A 12,830-nucleotide genomic window follows, 5' to 3' on the forward strand; every position below is an offset into this window, starting at 1 on the left:
TGCTAACAATCCCAAGAGGTTTCCAGCAAGAACCCCCAACAGACCATTCCAGTCTCATCTAGGCAGCCTTTGTACTGCTGCAAGAAAGCCACTGCTGCTGCTGTTCTCCAAGAGGATCCATCAGCACCTTCCCCACCACCCAGTCCATGCTGCTTTGCACCAGCTCAGTCCTCTACTGACAAGACACGACCAGATATCAGACACGCCTTACAATCGTTTCCCATCAAGGATCAATTCTAAGCACATAAGCACAGGGAATAATAAGCCCAGCATTGCTGCAAACAAGCAAAACACCAAGCGTTTCAACTTCACCAACCCAGGAGCTCCATTTAACCCAAACTCCAGCCTGAGCTCAGTGCCCTGGCTTCCCTTCTCTTCCTACCTCCCCACATCAATGAGGACAAGCAGGACAGGCAGGCAGTCCCCCAGGCAAGCCGAGAAGCCAGAGTGCAAGCATACATACGTGTAATTCAGCCAGCGCATGACGTTCCAGTAGAGAGCGTCGAGACGTGCTGACTTCCCAATGCCTTCTGGCTGATTCAAAGCTACCAGCACTTTGTCCAACTCCGTCAAGTTCACACGCAGCTTCTGCAAGAGGCAAATACAAACAATCAGAGTGCAGAAGAGGCCCTCACAGCAGCTGGGCACAGGCCATCCTGGGATAAGACTATGGCAGGAATAACCAATCCTGCTCGGTTTCTCCAAGCTGCTGCCCTGAGCCCATTCGCAACACCACTTGAATTTGGGGGCAAAAATTGGCAAGTCACATCACATCATCAGGTAGCGGGTCTGCTTGAAAACTGGGTCTCTAGCATGAGAGGCTTGAGTCTAAGAGCTGGATTGTACTGGCATAAAAGGGACTGAAATGTCCTTTGGTCTCCTTTCCTTTTCAGTCCAGAGAGGGGAGGAGACACATAGCTATGTACCTATCTAAAAGAAAAGCGGCAGCATTTTCAGTCTGGTTTCTAAAGAACATAGTCGTGCTGCCTCTGGCTGCCTCTTCCGTAACCCACTGGGTAATTCCAGTAAAATCAGACAAAAAGGGGTCTCTCAAAGGCTATTCAGTTCCTACAAGAGCCTTGGAAATAATCTCTCTCCTCCACCCACTTTCCTATTAGGTCTTCACAAAGAAACAGGCTGTGGTGTGAGTTCAGTGCTTATCAGTAGGAAACTGGGCTTCAGCAATTCTGCTGCCTGTGGTATTTTGCTCCAGTAAATAAGACCACATTGGAGACTTACTTTGTCACCTATAGAAAATAGTCTCATGTTCAATAAAGCCATTTTTCATTAGGGAAAACAAAGCCTCAGAACAAAGCTTCACACCTGCTCCCAAAGCTTCTGGGTAAGTCCCAGTTTCTGGAAACTAAAAATCAGTGCAGAGGACAGAGCAATCACCCGGGACAAAACCCAGCTCACCCTCACTGTATCCCAGGCTGTGTTTCTGCTGATAAGAAAGAAGATGCCACATGTGTTTGAGGAACACTGCACAAACCCTTCAACAAGCACTTAGAGATCAGCCCACAAGAGCTATGGATCATTCCTTCAGACATGAGGGCTTTTCTGTCCTCAAATCCAGCTAGGCATTCCTGCCAGGGGTACCTTCGGTAAGAAATGAGGTGGGCCATAGCGATGGAGCAGTCACAATGTAAAATTCAAGCATGACATTTAAAAGAGGCCTTGGTGGTATTCAGAAGAATAACCATTTGCTGCACATCAGGTCATGCACTCACCTGCTCTGTCACAGTTTTGAGGAGGAAGTTCAACAGCTCCAAGCTCTTGGCAACTTTCTCTTTCTCAGCCTTCAGGATACACTTGCCAACCATTTTCAGACTCTGCAGATTAAATGAGGAGATGGAGAAAAAGCACACGTTAAATGGGGAAACAAATCACTCTTCCCAGAAGAATGCAGAAGATGAGTAATGACTGACAGGATTAACCTGACACCAAAGTAACTCTGGAACACAAACCACACTGAATCTAGAAAATGTTCAAGAGGGTACATGGTAGAAGCTGCTGATGCTCCGGTTAATTAAGAAACAACTGGACAAAATAAGAGCAAGCATACCACAAAAGCACAACCCTTCCTGCTCTCCCGAGTTTCTAAGCTAAAGCACAACTGCAGACATGTTGCTGCCTCCTGGAGACAAAGAAGACAGACGATATCGGCCCCTGGAAAGGCCAGGAGGCTGCCAGACAACAGACTCACCTGGGGACAACAGCTACTCAGCTGCAGAAGCTGGGATTTACACACAAAGCGCTAATGCAAAAATCCATTAACACTTACGCCTAGGAAATCCCAGTTGCCAGCACTAGAACAGGGCCTGTCAATCAAGCTTAAATTCACTGAAATGACTGAGAGAAAAATCTCACCTCCTTGTGTTTCCTTTATGTGCTGCAGGGTTTCTGAGACATTGAAAGGTCTGGCTTAGAGGAAAATCACTCCAAAGACAGGTCAAATAAAAGCCACAGTTATTTACAAGTGGAAAAGGGCAGAAAATCGCCATAAAAAGGCAGCTGGATCAAAGAGGCAGCCCAGGGGCTCAGGAGCACTGATCCTCTGTCCGCAGCTGGTCCTCACAGCCCCGCTTTCATGGTAGTTTTCTTCCCCGCTCCATTTCTGTGTGGATGCACACATCACAATAAGCCCCACAGCTCGCATGGATTACACTAATATGAGATAGGATTTGCAGGGACAAGCTTATTGTAGAAGTGGCGTGGCCCACCACAGCCTGTTTCTCTGGAGGAGGCTGAACTTGTGGCCAAGCCCGCCTTTGCCTGGAGTTGGAACATAGAATCATTTTGGTTGGAAGAGACTCTCAGGATCATCGAGTCCAACCACAACCTAACACACCAACCCAGCCCAGGCTCAGCATCCTCAGCGCCTCAGACAACACACGGGGCTGGGAAGTCACGGCACCAAACCTGCGTCCAGCAGCAGAAGGTTCTCAAGGGGATGCAATCTCTCCCAATAAACCATCTATGACTTTTGCTCCATTCAGACTGGAAGTAATTTTAAGGATTCTGAGCAAACTGTTCTCCATCTATATCGGCATAAAGCTGGCAAATACAGTAAAAATCCTCACAGGCACAGAGAGAAGTAAGAAATTTATTCCCCAAAGCAAGCTCTTTCAGTAATGATGCCCACAACTGAAAAAATAAGGAGCACTTTCACCAGAAAAAGTGGGGAGACCAGATAACATACCTACAGGAGCAGCAGCCTTCGAGTACAATTATTTACTATCTGTACAGGCTCCACACCCTGAGATTATCTTTTTTAAAGATACAGTTATTTCCTGACCAGGATGGTCCACTCAAGCCCTGCAATAGAAAGCCACCATGTTCTGCTAGCTGGAATTCATGCTGCAACTTCATCTGACTATCAATAACTTGCTAATTACTCTCTCCTGATATAGATGCACTGCAACTCTATTCCAGAGCTGTCATTAACCTACAAGGTCATACAATTCAGCAGCTCTAAAGACTCTCAGGTAAAATGAGAAATAAATAGAGGGTGTATGATTAAAAAAAAAAAAAAATCTTCACGTGTAGGCTGTAATAGCCCATGGGCCATGTAAATTGCATTTATTAGGCTTACCACAATAAGTAATAATAATATTTATTATCACTATAATTAGTAATAATATCAATAATTAAAACAAACCAGCCCGATTTGCATTAAAATTTTCTTTGCAATTTGAAGAACAAGATATTGCCAGGCTAACTTGTGGTTAAATTAGCTTTCAGAGAGGCTATTAAGTTGAGATCCTATTTCGGTAAGTTGTGCACAAGTCCACAGTGAAACAAAATCAGTATGGACTGTCAGCTCTTCAGGATGAGGAATCAGGGCAGTACTGTGAGACGAAGCCACAGTGAAGTCAACTGTCATTTCATCTTTTTAATACAAAACCATTTTGGAATTAAGAAGGTGTTAAAAATAAATTGCATTTTCTCTTCACCGTATAGGAGTGATGTCAATGACTGCAATTAAATCGTGCTGGTTTGACTCTGTCTGGTCTCGCTGCCATTCCTACTTCCCAGAATTGCCCTGGTGCTTTGAAGGGTTTGGAAAAAACCCTACTGAAGTCAACAGGAAAGTCCTATAGCTCTGAATAACACCCAAGGGGCTGATTTTCAGAAGTCCGCAAGCAGTTTTCAGGTGCTTTGGAAATCGGGACATGAGTCTAGTTTGGGGTGCCCGACCAAATTAACGCAGACTTGTGTACCAAAAGGGTGGCTTGCCCAGCTAGAGATGGAAAACATCACTGGTCTAGTGACATCGGTGCTATAAGACTAAGAATTTATGTAGTAGTATTTTGCATGAGTCTGGAAACACAAGTACAGCATAAATAGTCAGAAGCAATCCAGTACAATTTAGGTGTTCTGCAAACAAATAGCTCCCTACTGAAATGGATCATTTTTTAACAACTCTCAAAGATGAGGAAGGAACAAGAAAGAGGGTAAGGGTGGGTAAAGAAGCCAAAGGAGCAGCAAAGCAGCACCAGATAATTAATTCCTACAGAATCCACAATTTTCTCTAGTCTGGAGGCAGAATGGATTTGCTTTAAGGAAGCTGGATTCAGATAAAGCCTCAATTATTCCTCAATATGTGTCTTTTCCCTTTCCCTTCTGCTATAAAGGGTGTGAAAGAAATTTACTCCAAAGAGCACGAAAATGCCAGCACCTCTGGTTGAGACAGTCAAGACCCTTGAACTGGACTTGAGCCCAACTCCTGCTCAGCTCAGTGTCACTTACTATCCTGATCTCATCACCACTGTCTCAGAGTAATTTCCCATTAGGCGGTACATGAGATGGTATCTTCACTCTCCTCCTCCCATAGCAGGGAGCATTTGCTTCCATGGGATTTGTGTCAGCGTGTGACATCAAAAAGAAGCTGCCTTTGGACAGGGGCTGCTGGCAAGTCATGGGGAACTGCTCCCAAGGAATGAAATCCCAAGTGTCTTCAACAGGAACTGGGTCCAAACCTCAAAAGCGGCTTTCCCACTTATTTGTCATAAATTCTTATTATTATACATAAGGTACCCACCATTGTCTGTATGTTATGGGTTCACACGCCAGATTGCTTTGGTCTGCTCCCCTGCTCAGCTATCTGAAAGATGAAATTATTACTGCCACCCCAATTGCATAGGTCAATCATTTTATATGCCTACTGTGATTTCATTTGGGGAATGTATAAAATACAATCATAAAACTAAAGCAAAAGCTATTATGTAACAGATGGCAAACTGCACCACATGGTAAACATGCCTTAAAAAGAAAAGTAGTATTTCAGTCATCTGCAGCATCCTTAGGAGAGCTTCAAACACTGATTAGATCGCAAAAGACTTGCACAAGGCTGGCAAGTATCTCTATTTTACACAGCAAGACTGAGGCACAAAGCAGCGGTTTTGCTTCCAGCTATGCTACAGGTCAGTGGTGGAGGGTTATGCAAAAACCCAGAAGAACTTGTCTAACTACCTGTTCTGTGATTCTCTGCCATGTGCTGTTCGAAAATGTATCCAGCTCTCCTTTCCCCTGCCCTCTGAAAGCATTACCAAGCCAAGAGTCACGTAACTCAATTGCTCAGTGCTCAAGGCAGAGAGACCATGTGGCTTATATTCAACAGCCCCACTTGCACCACTTGCTGATTATGCTGGTTTTCTCCCCTTTTCTGCTTTTTTTACTCTGCTCCTTCAGTAACAGCTAGTTCCACTTTACAGGGAATCTCACTTCCAGTTAGAGCTCAGTAATGCCTGTGATGGTTAATCATGCCTGTACATCTGAGCTGTCAGCAGATCTGGGCAGGTCATTTTCCAGAAGGAAAAATGAGAAGGCGATTTTCACAGTTGGAACTGCCATCTCATCTCAAGCCAATACAGCAACACAGCTCCTGCCTCGCCCTACGTGGATTCAGCTGGCAGAGATGGTTTTGTCTTGTTGTGTCAAACATGCTGCTTTCAAAAGCCTCTGGCTGTTTCTGGGGGATGGCACTCCTGGATCCAAAGTTCTCTGCTTCTAGGGTTTCTACAAGGAGAACAGCACGCCCCCGGCATCCTAGCAATCAGTGTTTTTTCTTATATTCCTAATTTCTGTACCACACATGGAGGTATCCCAACTACCACAGGATCCAGCCTTTGTTTCATCTCTTATTGCACTTCACAGCGCTCCTTCACCTTCACAAAGCATACAACAAGTTTGGTTCAGAGCACAGGAGGTGAATACCTGCAGTAATTCAGCCGTACAAGTAGTTAACCGCAGCTAGTTAACCACACAGTTCCATGCCTCAGTTTCCCAGGTAGGATTTGAGTCTAAGCTCCACTGAAACCTGCAATACAGCAAAAAGCGGTGTATGTGCATCTAGAGCCAAAGTCAGCATCCCGGCCACTGCCCAGCTTTCCCCGCAGGGGAGATGGCACATGCTGTTACAGCGAGCCAGGCAAAACTTCTGGAAGCCTCCACATCCACACCCAGCTGCACCTCTTTCCCTTTCTCAGGTACCACAGTGGGGAAAACAGCCCAGACTTAGAAGACGCAGCAGTATATCAAGAATGCAGAGGAGTGCTCTCCTACCAAGAGACAAGCACATTTCCTAGCTGGAAGTTTGAACACTATTTAATATTTATGCATTCCCAGCACGTCCTTCAGCCTGTTTCATTGTTCAAAACAAACAGCCCTTCCCCTCCGTGGGATCAGCCTGACAGATCCATCACTGCTCCCTGAGCTGGAGAAACCCAGCCAACCTGCATTCTTTCCACATGCTGTGCTATCTCCATCCTTCCCCCTCCTCCCCCATAACAGACTCGATGCTGACGGATAAATGTGCAGATTCATGGCTGAATACAGTGCCAAGTGCCTGGATCTGCAAAACACATACCTGCACCCACCCTGCATGACCTTACACCCCCTGGCACAGCCCGAGGTTGTCAAGGTAAACTCTCTTCTCCGGCAGCAAATAGTTCAGCAAAATTTCCACTCTACTGAATGTCCACAGGCACAAGGAGAAAACGCTGAAGAGGTCTGGGCTCAGTGTGCTGACTGCTTCCACGCTGCCTCTGAAAGCTAAAGCCCTGCCCTGGCTCCATGCTGCACGCAGGGTCCCAGAGCAAAGACACAACCTGGTGTTTTGCTGCTGTTGTGGCTCAGGTCCCTGTAGTGGAACCGCACCCAGAGGGGCCCCAGCAAGTGGGTTTGGGGCCCTACAAGAGTGTGGCCATTACCTGAGCACAAGATGTCCCGTGTCAACGTACAGGTGAGCTGAGCGGTTTGGGAGGAGCACAGCCTTCCCCTGCTATGCAGAGGCTAATAACAAACTGATAACCAAATGAAGTATTTTAGTATTCTCTATGCTCATAGCTCCTGTTATTATCCAATGTAAGCACCCTCACTTCACCTGTAATTACTCTTACACCTCCTAAGAGGTAAGAGGTAAGCCAGCATCACTCCCCCCCCACATTTTACAGGGGCTCAGAGAGGCCAGGTAACATCACTGAGTCACACAGACCATGACAGAGCCAGGAACGAACTCTGAGCTTCCCAAAACCTAGACAAGCCATCCCCAAATACTTCCTTTCGTGACAGCGTTCACTATACAATAGAAGAACCCAAGCTGAACAGCCCAGCAGCTGCCGTCGAGAGCACTAAAAGGGGGAAAGCAAGCACTGACAATCCTTCTTCCCTCCATTCCCACTCACTAAATTTCTGAAGACTGAAAATATAAATGTTCAAATTTTTTTTCCTCGCATCTCTCACAGAAACAAGTCAGTGAGAAATGCTCACAAAAGGAAGGGAACCACCAAGCTGCTTCTTGTCCCTGACTGAGAGGAAAGGTAGGAAACTAAACAGACCCACACGCTGAAGGGTATAACTAAAGGGCATTTTTTGCAATGTTTATTTTGGCTGTTATTAGAAGGAGGAGCCCAAAAATTCAGAAGCCATTCTCACAGAAAATGTCAATGCTTACCCAAGTTTAAAGATCTGATTTTTTTTTCCATAGATCATGTGAAAATGCAGCAGGGAAAAAACCATACGGGACAGCTGAGGGAACAGAGGAGAATGAATTCTCCACAGAGACATCCAGTGCTCTGAAAGCACGTCAAAGATATCAGTTAAATCACTACTGGCCTCATTTTACAAGTTAAGAGGCTGAGAAAGGGCAATGAATTAAGAATTTATAAAGATGGACAGATAAAAGTTCAGGCAATCTTGAAGAAAAAAAATGAACAATGGCTTTTTTAGAGATTTGATGAAGTCACTGTTAATAATTTATCTCCCTACAAATTAAGACACCAATAATCAAATGTGATGCCCTTCAGAAATGAAGGGCATGTCTACACTGGAAGCCTATATAGTATATCCCTCTCTGCCCTCCCACATTGAGTAGCTCCAGCTGGTTCTTTTAAATCCCCAGCTGAACAACACAATAGCAATAAAACCCTCTAATGCCGTACAATAAAAGTCTTCAGAGAGCATATAGTAACTTTCAAATGATATGAGTCTTGGCAAAAGAGGTCTTGGGTTATCCTACATGGGAGGAGGCATCACATGTGTCTCATTAGGATTATGTGTATATTTATCTGAAAGTCTCCAATACCGGTAACCTGGAAAGCTTTGGTCATTCAATGAATTTAGGTATCAGATTCTGTGAGCGTTTTTACATTCCAGGATCCCATTTCGGTTTCAAACAGCCAACCTGAACACTATCTGCTCTGCCCATCCCTTACAACACTGACAAAACAAGCAAAGGAAGAAACAGTGGCAAAGTTGAGCCCTTCCTATGCTCTACTTACTGCTGAAGAGAGACAAAGGAAACCCTCAGGAAACTGCTGTGTACAAGCCAGAGAAGGCAGTTTTAACAACAGTTTTCTGAGGGTTGTTTTGTTTCGAAGTTGCTCAGCTGTGAAAATACATGTTTTCTAGAATATTCCTCAAAATCTTTTCCCACTTCCTCCTGACTTTCAGCGAGTTTCAGCAAAGTTGGAAGTTAAACGAAGCGCCTCATTTCAGGAGGGCAAGCCAGTACCTGGGAAAGCGATGACATAAAAAGGTAATGAAACTATGTATTCCGATCCTGGAGCTTCCTGCCCCAAATCTGTCAGTGAAGTTACTGAAAAAATCAGCAGGGCTTCAAGATCACTCTAAAGCCAAGACGGCAATTCTGTAACACGTCAGAAAGAAAACAGGAATACATCTAACAAGGGGAACAAACACTAAAATGCGTCCACAATAACAGCTGGGAGAGCTGAAAGACCAAACTGAGAGACGCTTGATAGAATCAAAAAGACAGTGCGTGAGCCCCAGCAGCAACCCCGCAGAGATCCCTCACCAAAACCGGAACAGTTCCTGCGTGAAATGCGGAACTTGGGCCTCTGGGGTTCTGCCACTGGCCTCGTGGCGTGATCCGGCAGCCCGAACTCACAACCACCAGCATCCTCCTCAGATAACGTGGGGACAGAGATTGCCGCCCAACACGCTGCGGTGTTCTGAAGCCAAGAAACGGACTGTGCGCAAAGAAGGTCCCTGGGATATCTCAGGAGACCCGAGTTTGATTCTTGGCTTAGCTCCCAGTCAAGCGTGTCATCTGTAAAACAGGGTGAACTACTTTAGTAAACCAAATAACATCAGCTCTTGTTTTCTGCAAAATAGTTTCTTCATTACATCAATGACTCGCTGGTTTGAACTTCCTTTGTAAAGTGCTTTGAGACCTACCGATAAAAGAACAAAGCTCTGGAAGAGGAAGAAGTCTCTCTCAGATGCTCTAGCATCTCAGGTGAGCTCTGTCATCTACGACATGAAGCAACTCTTATTTCTTTATACTGTAAACACAACTCAGTCGTCTAGACTCCCAACATTAGAATAAACTTGAACAACTGTAGCAAGGTTCTGCTTTGTGTAAAGTAACTATTTAGGACTTGGGAGGACAAAACTGTGCCAAAGCTCTTTCTCCACTTTCCCATCTTTGCAGTGCCAGGACTTGTGGACACGGCTTTCAGCCCAGGTGACCCAGCAGAACAAGCCAAGAGCACCAAGAGCAAGCAGGGCTCTCACAAGAACAAGTCAACTCCAGAGTAGGATATCAAGACTTCCCTCGCTGTCAGTAAGGAGATGGCAAACATGAATCCCTCATTACTGTGATACATGTTTTATAAGCATGCTTAAACATTTTGGGAACAAATAAGGTCAAGTTAGCTTATGTAAGCGCAAGAGCCATTGCCTCGCAGCAGCCAGAGCTGCTATTTCAGGAAGCTGTCTCTTCACTTAAAGCTCCTGGCCGTTGATTCTCCCTCATCTGCCTCTTCGTTTTGCACACATAATTCAATGATATCCAAGACGGCAATTTTCTCACATTGCTTTGTCCCATTTCCAGCACATATCACTGCCTAAAACCATCCCAGGCTCCCTGCTCCTCACCAAGTGATCTACAGGTATGCAATGCAAACACTTCAGGCAAGACAGGATGAGAAATCAGGCACCAGGATTATAGTCAGTTAGAGCTGGCCCTCCCAGCTTATTTCAGACTTCTCCCTGGGTCAAAGTAAGGTATAAAATTCTGCATTATCATTTTTCCTTTTTAAACAGCTATTTGTGAGGGATAGAGGCAGGAACGGCTAATGACAACAAATGCAGACCTTTCAAATAGAGGCAGGGCAATAAAACATCATTTTCCACAGCATCAAGAATTACAGCTCTCAGTCCAGGTTCTCATGGGTAAGCACTTCCATGCCAAAATCTGCCTACTTACGTACTTGCCTCCGAAATTGTCGCTGACCTGGAATGGCCCACCAAAAATAGTCTCAGGTGAGAATGGATGTGACTGAGCTGCAGGAGAAACCCCCAATTCTGCAAATGCCCTCCCTACCCTCCAGCTAAGCAGAGGGGTGTGGGGACACCAGGGACAGAAAGGGCTGTCCGAGCTTCTGCCTAACACGGTCCAAGAAAACTCACCCTGCAGCTTCTGTGTCAGACAAGCACACAATCTCCACCTGGCAATTCAGAGCTAATAAACTCTTCACCAAGTAATTTTACTGGTGGATTACTCTCTTTGACAAATACATACTTTCTATAGATTCTAAATTTGCTTTGCTTCCAGCCTCTGATTTCTGCTACAAGGGATTTTTACCATCGCCAAAAGAGATCAGTCATGACATGAGTATTGTTTTACTACACCATAGAGCCACTGCACGTTTTTGCAGCTATTACTCAGAGAAATGAGCATTCCTGCACCACCAAAAAGACACAGAATAGCTTTTGCAGGTTTAAAAAGTTTTGCAGCAGAAGTATCAGCCTTTGGTTAGGAATCAAAACTGTTATATGATATACAAAATCCTTGATCTCTCCGAATTATGGCAACATTTAAAGATGTGCAGCTGACTCAGCTCCAAGGAGCGATACCAGCACCGTACTAGTGCAAGGTGGGAGCAAGAGGGAGACAAAACCCAGTACACATATGTCCACCAACAGAACACTCTGTAAAAATGTGACATCAGGGCTTTTTCAGGCCAAAAAGAACTAGCCTATATACCACTGCTAGTTAATAGTATGGGAGGTCTCCTGTCCGCAGCGTGTACCTTGGGCAGCCCAAACAAACTGACAATATTTCCCAGGAATTTTTCTTTAAACACAGATGACCACAGAAATGAGAGGCACTGAGGAAGCTTTGGTAGCAAAGCTCATTAAAAAACTGGATGGGTTGCAAGATGCTAAACTTTCCCTGACAAGAATAACATAAAGGGATTGTAAATGTTTGTGGCTTCCCAGTGAATCACCAAGTCTTGCAGGTATCCAGCTGCAAAAGAGAAACATGGAGATGACCCACTTGGGAGGAGGGCATGTTTTATGTAGCTGGAAAATAAAATCATACCTAACTCCACCCATTGCATTCCTGATGTAATCATTAAATAGAAGCTATTTAATGAAACCCAAGATAACCTGCTTGCTCAAGAATTATAAACAGCACCTCTGAATTACTTAGTTTAAACCTGCTTAGATTTTGTCCCTCCTCGACAAAAGAAAACAGAACTAATTGTTCTGTTCCAATATGGTAAATTATAGAATGGCCTAAATTGCCACATAACCAGCATTTAAAGAAGTCCGTGAAGAATGAAAGCTACACTTAAAAGACGTCAATACTACAGTTACGTAGGAACACCAAGACTGGAATCTCCCATGTCATCAAGTTTAGTCACCACATCATAACATTTATTTGGCTGTTTGGTTCCCCTCACGTTAATCCACAAGAATATAACTGAATGGCACTTGCTTCTTCAGTCTCCTGTCCCATAGATCACCTCCTACGTAATAGCTGCACCCAAAAATTGTCTTCAGGTATAATCCACGCTTGGCATTGAGAATCAGGAGCCCTGCGGTTTCTGTGTCACTGTTTTTTACGTACAAATTATTTTCCAATGTATTTTAAGGTTTCTCTGATAAACAATATTGACAAGGGAGTCCGGTCCAGGAAGGCCTGTAACACATCAGGAGTCAGAAGTCTAGTGGACCTCAGCTTTCTCTCTTTGGCCCTGAAGTTCATGCAAATACAGAAATACCTTCACATTTTCAGACATTGAGTCAATGTTCACAATACCTTCCAATTCAAAAGTAATTTTTTAAAACCAGCTTAAATTAATCTGAATGAGTGTATTCCCTAAAACCCAAACTCTGTCTCTTGGATTCATACACTGGCACTGCTGAGCTGTGGCAGACATGTTTCTTGCTCTCTGTGAAAATACACCTGAACAGCGGCGTTACAAGAATGCTGTAGTCCTGGTGGACACTTCTCAGAGCTGGTGTGAGCAGGCACAACCCGAGTGCTGAGCACAACCACAGACTCCAGCTCC

General features: G+C 44.7%; 1 protein-coding gene across 1 annotated transcript in view; it reads right to left on the minus strand.

The window, feature by feature from the left end:
• The window catches only part of MYBBP1A (MYB binding protein 1a), a 54,771-nt gene that overhangs the window by 1,204 nt on the left and 40,737 nt on the right, over positions 1-12,830 (minus strand). Inside the window, exons 25-26 of the mRNA XM_065646999.1 lie at positions 1,731-1,832; positions 464-588 (exon numbers count right to left, since the gene is read on the minus strand). Of these exons, the coding sequence (XP_065503071.1) occupies positions 464-588; positions 1,731-1,832 (227 nt within the window). The remainder of the gene's footprint in view (positions 1-463; positions 589-1,730; positions 1,833-12,830) is intronic.

The sequence above is a fragment of the Caloenas nicobarica genome, chromosome 17, assembly GCF_036013445.1.
Source record: "Caloenas nicobarica isolate bCalNic1 chromosome 17, bCalNic1.hap1, whole genome shotgun sequence".
NCBI lineage: Eukaryota > Metazoa > Chordata > Aves > Columbiformes > Columbidae > Caloenas > Caloenas nicobarica.